The sequence below is a fragment of the Nannobrachium achirus genome (assembly GCF_963921795.1).
Source record: "Nannobrachium achirus genome assembly, chromosome: 23".
NCBI lineage: Eukaryota > Metazoa > Chordata > Actinopteri > Myctophiformes > Myctophidae > Nannobrachium > Nannobrachium achirus.
Window position 1 is genome coordinate 50,029,682 of NC_137830.1, and position 19,439 is coordinate 50,049,120.

Genomic DNA, 19,439 nt, shown 5'->3' on the forward strand with positions numbered 1-19,439 from the left:
GGGCTACTCAACTTAAGATGGCTCAGGGGCCACTCAGCAAAATACCAAAAGTCCAAAGGGCAGCAAGCTAAAAATGACGGTCCCATTTTGGACATTTACAATGATTTTGTAACACACTTCATGACAAGTCTAATAATTAAGGAAACGCCCAGGAAACAGCCACATTTCCATCTATATAAGCCAGGCCAAACCTCATTGAACCAAAAGATTGTCATGGATGGAATGAAGAAATGATCAAATGTTATCAAATTAGGCTTTATTCACAAAATGTGAAGTGAAAATTAACAGAACTAGTTCAACCGTAACCGCCCCTGTGTCTGGGTATGCAAGACTAGTGAACTTTGGCAATGTAAAGGTTTGTTTTCTCATGCCAATAACGCTCCTTTTCATTAATAGGATGGATTTAAAATAAATAGACGTTTATATTCAATCACTCAAACCCCAGCATCCCTATTCTTGGGGGATATTCACCAGAAATAGCCGATCTACAAGCTCACCACAAGATGCATTGTGAGCTTGTAGATCGGCTATTTTTGGTTAAGAGTTGTTAAAAATAAAAATAACTCAAGTACAGTTCAACTCAGCCAGTTGTAGGCTTCTGTGCTTGTAAAACAGTTTGATGCTTTGAGCTCTCCTTCAATGAGCAGTTAGTTGTGTTTAATCTCAAAGCATCAAACTGTTTTACAAACTACTGGCTGAGTTGAACTGTACTTGAGTTATTTTTCCATACAACAACAACTCTTAACCAAAAATAGCCGATCTACAAGCTCAAAATGCATCCTGTGGTGAGCTTGTAGATCGGCTATTTTTGGTGAATGTCCCCCAAGAATAGGGATGCTGGCGTTTGAGTGATTGAATAATAAGTATAAACGTCCATTTATTTTAAATCCGTCCTATTAATGAAAAGGAGCGTTATTGGCATGAGAAAACTTCCCCATTTGGGGTACAAGCATAGTTCCCTGGCTGCTACGATCTGTTGGAATGTGTGCACTGTCTGTCGGTGCTGACTGGCGGAGTCACGGAGGCAGAGACAAGTACAGGCAAGGACTACGTCTTCACTAGCCTAAAACATGCGTCTCCACTCCAGTGAGCCCGACTGTGGTTGTCTGCAGCCTGCTGCAAAATCTCTGCAGATAGATTTGTCTGTCTGACCGTCTCGTTGTACAATATCTAGTGTAGCCACCTGCATCTCCGCACAGCTGTCTGTGCTCTGTGCATAATGCATTGACTCGACTGCATTCGCTTCCTGACTACGGAGTCCACCGAGGCTCAAACATCACCGCATTTTGCGTTGCGCGTTAACTTTGACAGGCTTAGAAAAATCATATTTTTATTGGCATGATCATGACGGGCCGCACAGACATGCGGAAAGGGCCGCATGCGGAAAGGGCCGCATGCGGCCCATGGGCCGCGGGTTGAGTAGCGCTGCTCTAATGATTTAGCTAGGGCGCCCGAGTCGGTGATAGATGCCGACTATTGCGTAAATCCCAGCGTACGCCAAAACAAAATTTTCGGGCTCCTCGGCCATCGCTGCAAATGAGTTAAGGTAAAAACATGTAAAAATTCAAAAGGTGAAAAATTAGATTTCTTGCTATTTTGCTTCCTAAACATTTCTTCTTTCAAAACTAATGCAAAATAAACGTTCAAAATACACATAGATGTTCAGGTGCCGAGTTAACAGCATTTCTTTCCATACATTTTTTATAAAATATAGATATATATAGACAATAAAAAATAGAACCGAGGACAGGTGTTTTTGATGAATCTAACATGATTAAAATGGAGTTTGAAGTTACAATTGGTTTCTATAGGATGGGGGTGTGTCTGATCTTTAAAGGCTGTTTGCTCAAAATGTGTTTTTCCTCATACTTACAAAAATCTCCACTTCAGTTGCACCCACATACACCAAACCTTCCAGTTTTATTCTTATCTATATCTTGAAGACTTTTACAGAAGGGTTTGTTGATATATCATTCATAGCTTGATTTACATCACATTTTATTCGAAAAACATGGCGGAAATGTTTTTTTTATGCCTGTTGACACTATTCTATGATTTATGGAGTGATAAAAAGAGATATCTAAAATCCACAGATGGGTAATGCGGGGGGCGGGGTGGGTAGATCAACAACAAATGATTCCTGAGCGCAGCACAGCTGCGGATCACCTCTCCAAGAGATGGGTCAAATGTGGAGAACAAATCTCACATAGCAACGTATGTGAGACAAATAGTAGGACTTTAACTTTTAACTAAATGATGTGTTTTACATTCTGACCTGGGATCAGTTAACCTGACTTTCGCCAGATGGTGGCAGCATTGCGTATATAACGCTCTGCTTGTACCATCTGGGCTCGCTCCGGCACAGTTGATAACACTCGTAAAGTCCCGGGCCGGACCAATCAGCGGCAGCTATGGGCGGGCTCTGAGCGGCTCTGAGCCAATAGAGTCTGATTGCAGACCACGTGGAAACCCTGGAGGCGGATTCTGGGTGACAGAAAGACAGGATATTAAAATGTTTACACTTTTGAATGAATATTTAAAGTTTTTTCAGGATTATTTCAAGTCAGGATTTAGAATCTAAATCCTGACCTGAAATAATCCTGAAACACCATCTACATTTTAGATGGTGTTTTTAGCATGGGCCTCAGTCCTAAATTGGTTAATGAAATTAACTCATAAATAGTGGACCCTCTTGGGTCCATTTGGTTCCATGTGCACCCTCTCTGGGTGAAGGGGTCCATGCAAATAAAACATTTGAGAACTAGTGGACCATAACGTGCCAGACAGAGTGTCTGATTCTCATATTCTGTTAAAAGGAAAATCTAAAATATGTCCCGGACAGACAAAGTCTTTGACAGGAACACATTGTGTCCGTGTACAGACATATTGATGACCCCTGTGTGAAAGTATAGCAGGGTAAAATGTTTGACACCTTGTCATATGGGGGTCCCTGGTACAACATCTTGTCATATGGGGGTCCCTGGTAAAACATCTTGTCATATGGGGGTCCCTGGTACAACATCTTGTCATATGGGGGTCCCTGGTACAACATCTTGTCATATGGGGGTCCCTGGTAAAACATCTTGTCATATGGGGGTCCCTGGTACAACATCTTGTCATATGGGGGTCCCTGGTACAACACAACACCTATGTTATATTGCTGTTGATGTACTGACATATTATCTTGTTTATTAGTGTGATGTTTTATCTGCTTATTGTAAATCGCTTTAGATTAAAAGCGTCTGCTAAATGCCTAAACTGTAAACTATATGGGGGTATGGGGGTCCCTGGTGCAACATTTGTCATATGGGGGTCCCTGGTACAACATATTGTCATATGGGGGTCCCTGGTAAAACATATTGTCATATGGGGGTCCCTGGTACAACATCTTGTCATATGGGGGTCCCTGGTTCAACATCTTGTCATATGGGGGTCCCTGGTACAACACCTTTTCATATGGGGGTCCCTGGTACAACACCTTTTCATATGGGGGTCCCTGGTACAACATCTTGTCATATGGGGTCCCTGGTACAACATCTTGTCATATGGGGGTCCCTGGTACAACACATTGTCATATGGGGGTCCCTGGTACAACATCTTGTCATATGGGGGTCCCTGGTACAACATCTTGTCATATGGGGGTCCCTGGTACAACATCTTGTCATATGGGGGTCCCTGGTACAACACATTGTCATATGGGGGTCCCTGGTACAACATCTTGTCATATGGGGGTCCCTGTTACAACATCTTGTCATATGGGGGTCCCTGGTACAACATCTTGTCATATGGGGGTCCCTGGTACAACACATTGTCATATGGGGGTCCCTGGTACAACATCTTGTCATATGGGGGTCCCTGTTACAACATCTTGTCATATGGGGGTCCCTGGTACAACACATTGTCATATGGGGGTCCCTGGTACAACACCTTGTCATATGGGGGTCCCTGGTACAACATCTTGTCATATGGGGGTCCCTGGTACAACACCTTTTCATATGGGGGTCCCTGGTACAACATCTTTTCATATGGGGGTCCCTGGTACAACATCATGTCATATGGGGGTCCCTGGTACAACATCTTGTCATATGGGGGTCCCTGGTACAACATATTGTCATATGGGGGTCTGTACTTAAAAAAGTGATTTCGGATGTGTTGCATGAGTACAAAGGACCCCAATGTAAACAAGCCATAGACACAGTGTTTTCTTGGATTTAAATCCTATCAGTAGGATACTGTATCTGAACTGTACTTCACTTTGAGAACTGATGATAACGTATACAATCAATCAATCAATCAATCAATCAATCAATCAATCAATCAATCAATCAATTAATCAGTCAATCATGGGTATTAAGGGGAGACTTAAGGTGAAAACATGTAAAAATTCTAAAATAGAACCGAGGACAGGTGTTTTTGATGAATCTAACATGATTAAAATTGAGTTTGAAGTTACAATTGGTTTCTATAGGATGGGGGTGTGTCTGATCTTTAAAGGCTGTTGGCTCAAAATGTGTTTTTCCTCATACTTACAAAAATCTCCACTTCAGTTGCACCCACATACACCAAACCTTCCAGTTTTATTCTTATCTATACCCTGAAGACTTTTACAGAAGGGTTTGTTGATATATTATTCATAGCTTGATTTACATCACATTTTATTCCTAAAAACATGGCGAAAATGTTTTTTTTTATGCCTGTTGACACTATTCTATGATTTATGGAGTTATAAAAAGAGATATCTAAAATCCACAGATGGGTAATGACCTAGGATCAGTAGAGTTCATAACAATTAAATAATGTGTTTTACATTCTGACCTGGGATCAGTAGAGTTCATAACAACTAAATGATGTGTTTTACATTCTGACCTGGGATCAGTAGAGTGGTGTCCATCTTTGAAGTCAATAGGTCTACCCATGGACTTGTCACTCTTCATGGAGACACAGCTGGGTACAGGAGACCCTGCTCTCTGCTGATGGACCCTGACAGAAAGACAGGATATTAAAATGTTTACACTTTTGAATGAATATTTAAAGTTTTTTCAGGATTATTTCAAGTCAGGATTTAGAATCTAAATCCTGACCTGAAATAATCCTGAAACACCATCTACATTTTAGATGGTGTTTTTAGCATGGGCCTCAGTCCTAAATTGGTTAATGAAATTAACTCATAAATAGTGGACCCTCTTGGGTCCATTTGGTTCCATTTGCACCCTCTCTGGGTGAAGGGGTCCATGCAAATAAAACATTTGAGAACTAGTGGACCATAACGTGCCAGACAGAGTGTCTGATTCTCATATTCTGTTAAAAGGAAAATCTAAAATATGTCCCGGACAGACAAAGTCTTTGACAGGAACACATTTTGTCCGTGTACAGACATATTGATGACCCCTGTGTGAAAGTATAGCAGGGTAAAATGTTTGACACCTTGTCATATGGGGGTCCCTGGTACAACATCTTGTCATATGGGGGTCCCTGGTACAACATCTTGTCATATGGGGGTCCCTGGTACAACACATTGTCATATGGGGGTCCCTGGTACAACATCTTGTCATATGGGGGTCCCTGTTACAACATCTTGTCATATGGGGGTCCCTGGTACAACACATTGTCATATGGGGGTCCCTGGTACAACACCTTGTCATATGGGGGTCCCTGGTACAACATCTTGTCATATGGGGGTCCCTGGTACAACACCTTTTCATATGGGGGTCCCTGGTACAACATCTTTTCATATGGGGGTCCCTGGTACAACATCATGTCATATGGGGGTCCCTGGTACAACATCTTGTCATATGGGGGTCCCTGGTACAACATATTGTCATATGGGGGTCTGTACTTAAAAAAGTGATTTCGGATGTGTTGCATGAGTACAAAGGACCCCAATGTAAACAAGCCATAGACACAGTGTTTTCTTGGATTTAAATCCTATCAGTAGGATACTGTATCTGAACTGTACTTCACTTTGAGAACTGATGATAACGTATACAATCAATCAATCAATCAATCAATCAATCAATCAATCAATCAATCAATCAATCAATCAATCAATCAATTAATCAGTCAATCATGGGTATTAAGGGGAGACTTAAGGTGAAAACATGTAAAAATTCTAAAATAGAACTGAGGACAGGTGTTTTTGATGAATCTAACATGATTAAAATTGAGTTTGAAGTTACAATTGGTTTCTATAGGATGGGGGTGTGTCTGATCTTTAAAGGCTGTTGGCTCAAAATGTGTTTTTCCTCATACTTACAAAAATCTCCACTTCAGTTGCACCCACATACACCAAACCTTCCAGTTTTATTCTTATCTATATCCTGAAGACTTTTACAGAAGGGTTTGTTGATATATTATTCATAGCTTGATTTACATCACATTTTCTTCCTAAAAACATGGCGAAAATGTTTTTTTTTATGCCTGTTGACACTATTCTATGATTTATGGAGTGATAAAAAGAGATATCTAAAATCCACAGATGGGTAATGACCTGGGATCAGTAGAGTTCATAACAATTAAATAATGTGTTTTACATTCTGACCTGGGATCAGTAGAGTTCATAACAACTAAATGATGTGTTTTACATTCTGACCTGGGATAAGTAGAGTGGTGTCCATCTTTGAAGTCAATAGGTCTACCCATGGACTTGTCACTCTTCATGGAGACACAGCTGGGTACAGGAGACCCTGCTCTCTGCTGATGGACCCTGACAGAAAGACAGGATATTAAAATGTTTACACTTTTGAATGAATATTTAAAGTTTTTTCAGAATTATTTCAAGTCAGGATTTAGAATCTAAATCCTGACCTGAAATAATCCTGAAACACCATCTACATTTTAGATGGTGTTTTTAGCATGGGCCTCAGTCCTAAATTGGTTAATGAAATTAACTCATAAATAGTGGACCCTCTTGGGTCCATTTGGTTCCATTTGCACCCTCTCTGGGTGAAGGGGTCCATGCAAATAAAACATTTGAGAACTAGTGGACCATAACGTGCCAGACAGAGTGTCTGATTCTCATATTCTGTTAAAAGGAAAATCTAAAATATGTGTCCCAATCTCCCCAGGAGCCAGTCATTGCAATTTTTTTCATTTTAATTTTTTCATTTCATTTGAAAGCTGGGGATCATAGCTACAAAATGATATATTGGTTGTGGAGATTGACCCAACAGTTTTGAAGATATGGCTTATAGAATGATGCCATGCTGAAATAGTACTTTTGAGATATTCAAGTTTTAAATAAATTTCTAACCTGCAATGACCTGACTCCGCCACATGGGGAGCAATCTTCAATTCAATCTTCAATTCAAAGAAGCTTTATTGGCATGAGAACACAAACGTTTACACAGTGGTGGAAAAAGTACCAACATTTTATAATAAAGTAAAGTATCAATTCTGCAATGTAGAATCACTCTGTTACAAGTAAAAGTCCAGAATAAAAAATGTACTTGAGTAAAAGTACAAAAGTATTGGTATCCAAATGTACTTAAAGTACCAAAAGTAAAAGTACAAAATGTTTGAAAATAGCAGATCTACAAGCTCACAACGCGTCGCACCGCAATGCGTTGTGAGCTTGTAGATCGTCTATTTTCAAATAGCCTTGGTATAACATAGGGCTAAAGTGGTTTATGTATGTTTTAAACTTTAGTTATTGCTCTCTAAAAAGATAATGCCACAACAGCATCTCAAGCATTATTGGGCTAAATGTAAAGACGCTACAGTGCGCCAACCGTGAAGCAGTTTAACCAATTTGCTACATACGTCTACACAAACGGTCAGATTACAAAGATAAATTGCTTAGTGAAGGCTCACAGATGTCACCATAGGGTACGCTCCAGCAGAATGTCCCGTAATGATCGTATTATTTAATGAGGAGCATTTTAATCCGATCGGTCGTCGTTTCCTTAAAAAGGTATTAATGTATCTAAGTGCAGTACACCTCGCAACCGATGGGGTCGCATGGCTGAAAAACAACAGAAAATGGCATCTGATCGGATTAAAATGCAGTTTATTAAACAATACGAAAGATACGGGTAATTCTGCTTGAGCGTACCATACTGTGACATCTGTGAGACTTCAGTAAGCACGTTATCTTTGAAATATGAAGGTTTTTGTAGACGTACGTAGCAAATAGGATTAACTGCTCAACACGAGGTTGAAGTGAATTCATTACGTGTGCAACAGGGCTAACTGTGCTAAATGTAGCATAATCAGTGTTTGTGTAACTTCAATCAGAAGGATTATTTGACCTGATAATAAAACACAATCTACAGGCTTAACCGCCTCGCGTTGTGAGCTTGTAGAAGAGAGCAACAATAGAGTTGGGTCACGTTTTATTTGTTTATAGCCTGCAGCTAGCGCTGCAGCTAGCGCTAGCTAACGCTAGCTAGCGTTAGCCGTTAGCCACTCATAGCCAGTCAACCAGAATAGTCTACTCTAAAGTCAACTTTCCGACGGCGAGTGAACGATTGCATTCCATCCATGTTTTCTTGGCTGTCAATTTATTGTCCAAAAAAACAAACACCCTGAACGTTAGAATTAGATAGTTTAGGACGACACTGATCTATTCAATGCTAAGCTAACTCAGTGACAAAGGAAGCTTCCGCACCGGAGCTTCACAGAAGACAAACGCATACGTCACAGACGCCTCCAGGCAGGAACGGATCATTTCACCAGCGTAGAAGAAGAAACAGCGGAAGAACGGCGGAAGAATAATAAATAATAATACACAAAATCATACATTACGTGGTTAATAATTGTTCATTTGGAACACACGTGGCATTAAATTAATGGGATAAATACTGTGGGTTGCAACGCTAAGTAATGGAGTCCCGATATTACCGCATTTGGCTACAAACGGCTAACAAAGGCTGGCTAGTTAGCATTTTAGCTAATATAAACTGGGAGGACTAACAGAATTATGTACCGATCTCTCACATTAATTAAAAAAAGTCTTATTTACATGCAGAGTTAAGCTCTGGCGTTTAAGTGAAATGTAGCCTAGATATTATGAGATGCTGTTGTGGCATTAAAAAAAAAAGAGCAAAAAAAAAAAAAAAAAACATTTTGGCTACAGGGAATAATGACAGTCCCCGAGATGACTAGCTGCTGGGGGTGCTGGGACACATATGTCCCGGACAGACAAAGTCTTTGACAGGAACACATTTTGTCCGTGTACAGACATATTGATGACCCCTGTGTGAAAGTATAACAGGGTAAAATGTTTGACACCTTGTCATATGGGGGTCCCTGGTACAACATCTTGTCATATGGGGGTCCCTGGTACAACATCTTGTCATATGGGGGTCCCTGGTACAACATCTTGTCATATGGGGGTCCCTGGTACAACATATTGTCATATGGGGGTCCCTGGTACAACATCTTGTCATATGGGGGTCCCTGGTACAACATCTTGTCATATGGGGGTCCCTGGTACAACATCTTGTCATATGGTGGTCCCTGGTACAACATCTTGTCATATGGGGGTCCCTGGTGCAACACCTTTTCATATGGGGGTCCCTGGTACAACACCTTTTCATATGGGGGTCCCTGGTACAACATCTTGTCATATGGGGTCCCTGGTACAACATCTTGTCATATGGGGGTCCCTGGTACAACATCTTGTCATATGGGGGTCCCTGGAACAACACCTTTTCATATGGGGGTCCCTGGTACAACATCTTGTCATATGGGGGTCCCTGGTACAACATCTTGTCATATGGGGGTCCCTGGTACAACATCTTGTCATATAGGGGTCCTGGTACAACATCTTGTCATATGGGGGTCCCTTGTACAACATCTTGTCATATGGGGGTCCCTGGTACAACATCTTGTCATATGGGGGTCCCTGGTACAACACCTTTTCATATGGGGGTCCCTGGTACAACACCTTTTCATATGGGGGTCCCTGGTACAACATCTTGTCATATATATGTTATATTGCTGTTGATGTACTGACATATTATCTTGTTTATTAGTGTGATGTTTTATCTGCTTATTGTAAATCGCTTTGGATTAAAAGCGTCTGCTAAATGCCTAAACTGTAAACTATATAGGGGTATGGGGGTCCCTGGTGCAACATATTGTCATATGGGGATCCCTGGTACAACATATTGTCATATGGGGGTCCCTGGTAAAACATATAGTCATATGGGGGTCCCTGGTACAACATCTTGTCATATGGGGGTCCCTGGTACAACATATTGTCATATGGGGGTCCCTGGTACAACATCTTGTCATATGGGGGTCCTTGGTACAACATCTTGTCATATGGGGGTCTGTACTTAAAAAAGTGATTTCGGTTGTGTTGCGTGAGTACAAAGGACCCCAATGTAAACAAGCCATAGACACAGTGTTTTCTTGGATTTAAATCCTATCAGTAGGATACTGTTTCTGAACTGTACTTCACTTTGAGAACTGATGATAACGTATACAATCAATCAATCAATCAATCAATCAATCAATCAATCAAACTCAGATGGGTCAAATGTGGAGAACAAATCTCACATAGCAACGTATGTGAGACAAATAGTAGGACTACAACTTTTAACTAAATGATGTGTTTTACATTCTGACCTGGGATCAGTAGAGTGGTGTCCATCTTTGAAGTTAATACCTTTACCCTTGGACTTGTCACTCTTCATGGAGACACAGCTGGGTACAGGAGACCCTGCTCTCTGCTGATGGACCCTGACAGAAAGACAGGATTATTAAAATAGTTCTCACATAAACCCAGCTAACTTTGTTCAAGTTTCTTTATTGTTACATCTCTTTATACAGCATGTGTCTCATCTACACATTGTAGCATCAACAAATAAAAGCTAGATGAAACTAGAAATACTGTTCCTACTCACATGGATCACCATGTATGGGCATAAAGATCTGCCCAACATGGATCACCATGTATGGGCATAAAGATCTGCCCAACGGGCACTCCAACATTAAGCTACTTCTGAGACTCCTACATTCAATCCCTCAGATACTGAGGGATTGAATGAGTCTCTCTTCCTCTCTCTCCTGACTCATCGGGTGCTGAAAGTTAAATATTTCTAAAAAAGCGATTTCATCAGGTTGCACTTGTTGGTGGTGATGCTGCCTCATTGGCTAAAGGCCCTGCCTTTGTACTGTTGGCCAGTTTTGAGGAGAATAAACTTACTATATAAAGATTAAATATATAAGGACAGTTTTGATGACAATAACCTTACTATATAAAGATTAAATATATAAAGACAGTTTTGATGACAATAACCTTACTATATAAAGATTAAATATATAAAGACAGTTTTGATGACAATAACCTTACTATATAAAGATTAAATATATAAAGACAGTTTTGATGACAATAACCTTACTACACACTAAAAACTCATGGGTCATTTCTTGACCCAAATCATGGGTCATTTGTGTTAGGTCAAATTTTGGGGTCATTTCTCAGAGCCACAACCCTTCCTTGAGTTATTGGGATATTATTTTGACCCAATTCCAGGGTTGTTCGAGGTAGGTAATATTTATCTAGGGGTGACCCGTTTTGGGGGTTAGTGGTAACACATATAATTGGGTCAGTGGTCTAGCTTTGGGCCAATCAGGGGACAGGCACCATAAACCTGTTTGCAAAGCATGCTGGGAAAAGCATTTGTCTGGGTTTCCAGAGACATTTTCTAGCTTTTGGGAGCTAAACATGCTAAATATGTCATATCCATGTGTCTGTCTCTGCAAGCTGACTGTCATATGTCTGAATTTGATTTGTCAGTATTTGAGTCTAAACCATAGCCGTAAGTGCTTGGCTGCTAGCTTAGGGTTGAGCTCCCTCCCCCAGCTTGTCTGAATGAGAAGAACTCATGGTAATTTGGGGATTCTCTTGTTTATTTTCTCTAAACTATTCTGATTGTTGTATTATCAACATTATTGCATATATATATAATTATGCACTTTTATGTTGATATTACTAAACTTTGAACAGATCGTCTGTGAAGAAACCCTGAAACATTTCTGATATTATGTTAATGTCAGATAATATTGGCATTGTCATTCTCCAGACTATGCATAATAGTAGGTTGTATTCATTTAGCCCACTCAACCCAAAACTTGCGTTATATTGACTACAATCTTGGGTCATTTTAAACAAATAATTTGGTTATTTATTTGACCCAATTTATGGGTCAACATTCATAACCAAATTTCTTGCGTTAAAATAACCAAACTGGGCATCGGTCCCTATTTGACCCGTGAGTTGGATAAAAAATTACCCAAGTTGAGTTGTTTTTGACCCAGCAGTTTTTTAGAGTGTATATAAATATGAAATATATAAAGACAGTTTTGATGACAATAACCTTACTATATAAAGATTAAATATATAAGGACAGTTTTGATGACAATAACCTTACTATATAAAGATTAAATATATAAAGACAGTTTTGATGACAATAACCTTACTATATAAAGATTAAATATATAAAGACAGTTTTGATGACAATAACCTTACTATATAAATATTAAATATATAAAGACAGTTTTGATGACAATAACCTTACTATATAAAGATGAAATATATAAGGACAGTTTTGATGACAATAACCTTACTATATAAAGATGAAATATATAAGGACAGTTTTGATGACAATAACCTTACTATATAAATATGAAATATATAAAGACAGTTTTGATGACAATAACCTTACTATATAAAGATTAAATATATAAAGACAGTTTTGATGACAATAACCTTACTATATAAAGATTAAATATATAAAGACAGTTTTGATGACAATAACCTTACTATATAAATATTAAATATATAAAGACAGTTTTGATGACAATAACCTTACTATATAAAGATTAAATATATAAAGACAGTTTTGAGGACAATAACCTTACTATATAAAGATTAAATATATAAAGACAGTTTTGATGACAATAACCTTACTATATAAAGATTAAATATATAAAGACAGTTTTGATGACAATAACCTTACTATATAAAGATTAAATATATAAAGACAGTTTTGAGGACAATAACCTTACTATATAAAGATTAAATATATAAAGACAGTTTTGAGGACAATAAACTTACTATATAAAGATTAAATATATAAAGACAGTTTTGATGACAATAACCTTACTATATAAAGATTAAATATATAAAGACAGTTTTGATGACAATAACCTTACTATATAAAGATTAAACATATAAAGACAGTTTTGATGACAATAACCTTACTATATAAAGATTAAATATATAAAGACAGTTTTGATGACAATAACCTTACTATATAAAGATTAAATATATAAAGACAGTTTTGATGACAATAACCTTACTATATAAAGATTAAATATATAAGGACAGTTTTGATGACAATAACCTTACTATATAAAGATTAAATATATAAAGACAGTTTTGATGACAATAACCTTACTATATAAAGATTAAATATATAAAGACAGTTTTGATGACAATAACCTTACTATATAAAGATTAAATATATAAAGACAGTTTTGATGACAATAACCTTACTATATAAATATGAAATATATAAAGACAGTTTTGATGACAATAACCTTACTATATAAAGATTAAATATATAAGGACAGTTTTGATGACAATAACCTTACTATATAAAGATTAAATATATAAAGACAGTTTTGATGACAATAACCTTACTATATAAAGATTAAATATATAAAGACAGTTTTGATGACAATAACCTTACTATATAAATATTAAATATATAAAGACAGTTTTGATGACAATAACCTTACTATATAAAGATGAAATATATAAGGACAGTTTTGATGACAATAACCTTACTATATAAAGATTAAATATATAAGGACAGTTTTGATGACAATAACCTTACTATATAAATATGAAATATATAAAGACAGTTTTGATGACAATAACCTTACTATATAAATATGAAATATATAAAGACAGTTTTGATGACAATAACCTTACTATATAAAGATTAAATATATAAAGACAGTTTTGATGACAATAACCTTACTATATAAAGATTAAATATATAAAGACAGTTTTGATGACAATAACCTTACTATATAAAGATTAAATATATAAAGACAGTTTTGAGGACAATAACCTTACTATATAAAGATTAAATATATAAAGACAGTTTTGATGACAATAACCTTACTATATAAAGATTAAATATATAAAGACAGTTTTGATGACAATAACCTTACTATATAAAGATTAAATATATAAAGACAGTTTTGATGACAATAACCTTACTATATAAAGATTAAATATATAAAGACAGTTTTGATGACAATAACCTTACTATATAAAGATTAAATATATAAAGACAGTTTTGATGACAATAACCTTACTATATAAAGATTAAATATATAAAGACAGTTTTGATGACAATAACCTTACTATATAAAGATTAAATATATAAAGACAGTTTTGATGACAATAACCTTACTATATAAAGATTAAATATATAAAGACAGTTTTGATGACAATAACCTTACTATATAAAGATTAAATATATAAAGACAGTTTTGATGACAATAACCTTACTATATAAAGATTAAATATATAAAGACAGTTTTGATGACAATAACCTTACTATATAAAGATTAAATATATAAAGACAGTTTTGATGACAATAACCTTACTATATAAAGATTAAATATATAAAGACAGTTTTGATGACAATAACCTTACTATATAAAGATTAAATATATAAAGACAGTTTTGATGACAATAACCTTACTATATAAAGATTAAATATATAAAGACAGTTTTGATGACAATAACCTTACTATATAAAGATTAAATATATAAAGACAGTTTTGATGACAATAACCTTACTATATAAAGATTAAATATATAAAGACAGTTTTGAGGACAATAACCTTACTATATAAAGATTAAATATATAAAGACAGTTTTGAGGACAATAACCTTACTATATAAAGATTAAATATATAAAGACAGTTTTGAGGACAATACACTTACTATATAAAGATTAAATATATAAAGACAGTTTTGATGACAATAACCTTACTATATAAAGATTAAATATATAAAGACAGTTTTGATGACAATAACCTTACTATATAAAGATTAAATATATAAAGACAGTTTTGATGACAATAACCTTACTATATAAAGATTAAATATATAAAGACAGTTTTGATGACAATAACCTTACTATATAAAGATTAAATATATAAAGACAGTTTTGATGACAATAACCTTACTATATAAAGATTAAATATATAAAGACAGTTTTGATGACAATAACCTTACTATATAAAGATTAAATATATAAAGACAGTTTTGATGACAATAACCTTACTATATAAAGATTAAATATATAAAGACAGTTTTGATGACAATAACCTTACTATATAAAGATTAAATATATTAAGACAGTTTTGATGACAATAACCTTACTATATAAAGATTAAATATATAAAGACAGTTTTGATGACAATAACCTTACTATATAAAGATTAAATACATAAAGACAGTTTTGATGACAATAACCTTACTATATAAAGATTAAATACATAAAGACAGTTTTGATGACAATAACCTTACTATATAAAGATTAAATATATAAAGACAGTTTTGATGACAATAACCTTACTATATAAAGATTAAATATATAAAGACAGTTTTGATGACAATAACCTTACTATATAAAGATTAAATATATAAAGACAGTTTTGATGACAATAACCTTACTATATAAAGGACAGTTTTGATGACAATAACCTTACTATATAAAGATTAAATATATAAAGACAGTTTTGATGACAATAACCTTACTATATAAAGATTAAATATATAAAGACAGTTTTGATGACAATAACCTTACTATATAAAGATTAAATATATTAAGACAGTTTTGATGACAATAACCTTACTATATAAAGATTAAATATATAAAGACAGTTTTGATGACAATAACCTTACTATATAAAGATTAAATACATAAAGACAGTTTTGATGACAATAACCTTACTATATAAAGATTAAATACATAAAGACAGTTTTGATGACAATAACCTTACTATATAAAGATTAAATACATAAAGACAGTTTTGATGACAATAACCTTACTATATAAAGATTAAATATATAAAGACAGTTTTGATGACAATAACCTTACTATATAAAGATTAAATATATAAAGACAGTTTTGATGACAATAACCTTACTATATAAATATTAAATATATAAAGACAGTTTTGATGACAATAACCTTACTATATAAATATTAAATATATAAAGACAGTTTTGATGACAATAACCTTACTATATAAAGATTAAATATATAAAGACAGTTTTGATGACAATAACCTTACTATATAAAGATTAAATATATAAAGACAGTTTTGATGACAATAACCTTACTATATAAATATTAAATATATAAAGACAGTTTTGATGACAATAACCTTACTATATAAAGATTAAATATATAAAGACAGTTTTGAGGACAATAACCTTACTATATAAAGATTAAATATATAAAGACAGTTTTGATGACAATAACCTTACTATATAAAGATTAAATATATAAAGACAGTTTTGATGACAATAACCTTACTATATAAAGATTAAATATATAAAGACAGTTTTGAGGACAATAACCTTACTATATAAAGATTAAATATATAAAGACAGTTTTGAGGACAATAAACTTACTATATAAAGATTAAATATATAAAGACAGTTTTGATGACAATAACCTTACTATATAAAGATTAAATATATAAAGACAGTTTTGATGACAATAACCTTACTATATAAAGATTAAACATATAAAGACAGTTTTGATGACAATAACCTTACTATATAAAGATTAAATATATAAAGACAGTTTTGATGACAATAACCTTACTATATAAAGATTAAATATATAAAGACAGTTTTGATGACAATAACCTTACTATATAAAGATTAAATATATAAGGACAGTTTTGATGACAATAACCTTACTATATAAAGATTAAATATATAAAGACAGTTTTGATGACAATAACCTTACTATATAAAGATTAAATATATAAAGACAGTTTTGATGACAATAACCTTACTATATAAAGATTAAATATATAAAGACAGTTTTGATGACAATAACCTTACTATATAAATATGAAATATATAAAGACAGTTTTGATGACAATAACCTTACTATATAAAGATTAAATATATAAGGACAGTTTTGATGACAATAACCTTACTATATAAAGATTAAATATATAAAGACAGTTTTGATGACAATAACCTTACTATATAAAGATTAAATATATAAAGACAGTTTTGATGACAATAACCTTACTATATAAATATTAAATATATAAAGACAGTTTTGATGACAATAACCTTACTATATAAAGATGAAATATATAAGGACAGTTTTGATGACAATAACCTTACTATATAAAGATTAAATATATAAGGACAGTTTTGATGACAATAACCTTACTATATAAATATGAAATATATAAAGACAGTTTTGATGACAATAACCTTACTATATAAATATGAAATATATAAAGACAGTTTTGATGACAATAACCTTACTATATAAAGATTAAATATATAAAGACAGTTTTGATGACAATAACCTTACTATATAAAGATTAAATATATAAAGACAGTTTTGATGACAATAACCTTACTATATAAAGATTAAATATATAAAGACAGTTTTGAGGACAATAACCTTACTATATAAAGATTAAATATATAAAGACAGTTTTGATGACAATAACCTTACTATATAAAGATTAAATATATAAAGACAGTTTTGATGACAATAACCTTACTATATAAAGATTAAATATATAAAGACAGTTTTGATGACAATAACCTTACTATATAAAGATTAAATATATAAAGACAGTTTTGATGACAATAACCTTACTATATAAAGATTAAATATATAAAGACAGTTTTGATGACAATAACCTTACTATATAAAGATTAAATATATAAAGACAGTTTTGATGACAATAACCTTACTATATAAAGATTAAATATATAAAGACAGTTTTGATGACAATAACCTTACTATATAAAGATTAAATATATAAAGACAGTTTTGATGACAATAACCTTACTATATAAAGATTAAATATATAAAGACAGTTTTGATGACAATAACCTTACTATATAAAGATTAAATATATAAAGACAGTTTTGATGACAATAACCTTACTATATAAAGATTAAATATATAAAGACAGTTTTGATGACAATAACCTTACTATATAAAGATTAAATATATAAAGACAGTTTTGATGACAATAACCTTACTATATAAAGATTAAATATATAAAGACAGTTTTGATGACAATAACCTTACTATATAAAGATTAAATATATAAAGACAGTTTTGATGACAATAACCTTACTATATAAAGATTAAATATATAAAGACAGTTTTGATGACAATAACCTTACTATATAAAGATTAAATATATAAAGACAGTTTTGATGACAATAACCTTACTATATAAAGATTAAATATATAAAGACAGTTTTGAGGACAATAACCTTACTATATAAAGATTAAATATATAAAGACAGTTTTGAGGACAATAACCTTACTATATAAAGATTAAATATATAAAGACAGTTTTGAGGACAATACACTTACTATATAAAGATTAAATATATAAAGACAGTTTTGATGACAATAACCTTACTATATAAAGATTAAATATATAAAGACAGTTTTGATGACAATAACCTTACTATATAAAGATTAAATATATAAAGACAGTTTTGATGACAATAACCTTACTATATAAAGATTAAATATATAAAGACAGTTTTGATGACAATAACCTTACTATATAAAGATTAAATATATAAAGACAGTTTTGATGACAATAACCTTACTATATAAAGATTAAATATATAAAGACAGTTTTGATGACAATAACCTTACTATATAAAGATTAAATATATAAAGACAGTTTTGATGACAATAACCTTACTATATAAAGATTAAATATATAAAGACAGTTTTGATGACAATAACCTTACTATATAAAGATTAAATATATTAAGACAGTTTTGATGACAATAACCTTACTATATAAAGATTAAATATATAAAGACAGTTTTGATGACAATAACCTTACTATATAAAGATTAAATACATAAAGACAGTTTTGATGACAATAACCTTACTATATAAAGATTAAATACATAAAGACAGTTTTGATGACAATAACCTTACTATATAAAGATTAAATATATAAAGACAGTTTTGATGACAATAACCTTACTATATAAAGATTAAATATATAAAGACAGTTTTGATGACAATAACCTTACTATATAAAGATTAAATATATAAAGACAGTTTTGATGACAATAACCTTACTATATAAAGGACAGTTTTGATGACAATAACCTTACTATATAAAGATTAAATATATAAAGACAGTTT

At 33.2% G+C, this 19,439-nt stretch overlaps 1 protein-coding gene across 1 annotated transcript in view; it reads right to left on the minus strand.

The window, feature by feature from the left end:
- The window catches only part of LOC308308962 (protein NLRC3-like), a gene marked incomplete at its 3' end in the record, with an annotated part of 204,154 nt that extends 197,206 nt beyond the window's left edge, over positions 1-6,948 (minus strand). The window contains exons 1-2 of the mRNA XM_080754414.1: positions 6,590-6,948; positions 4,867-4,980 (exon numbers count right to left, since the gene is read on the minus strand). Coding sequence (XP_080610540.1) covers positions 4,867-4,980; positions 6,590-6,657 — 182 coding nt within the window. The 5' untranslated portion in view covers positions 6,658-6,948. The remainder of the gene's footprint in view (positions 1-4,866; positions 4,981-6,589) is intronic.
- Positions 6,949-19,439: the final 12,491 nt, after the last annotated feature.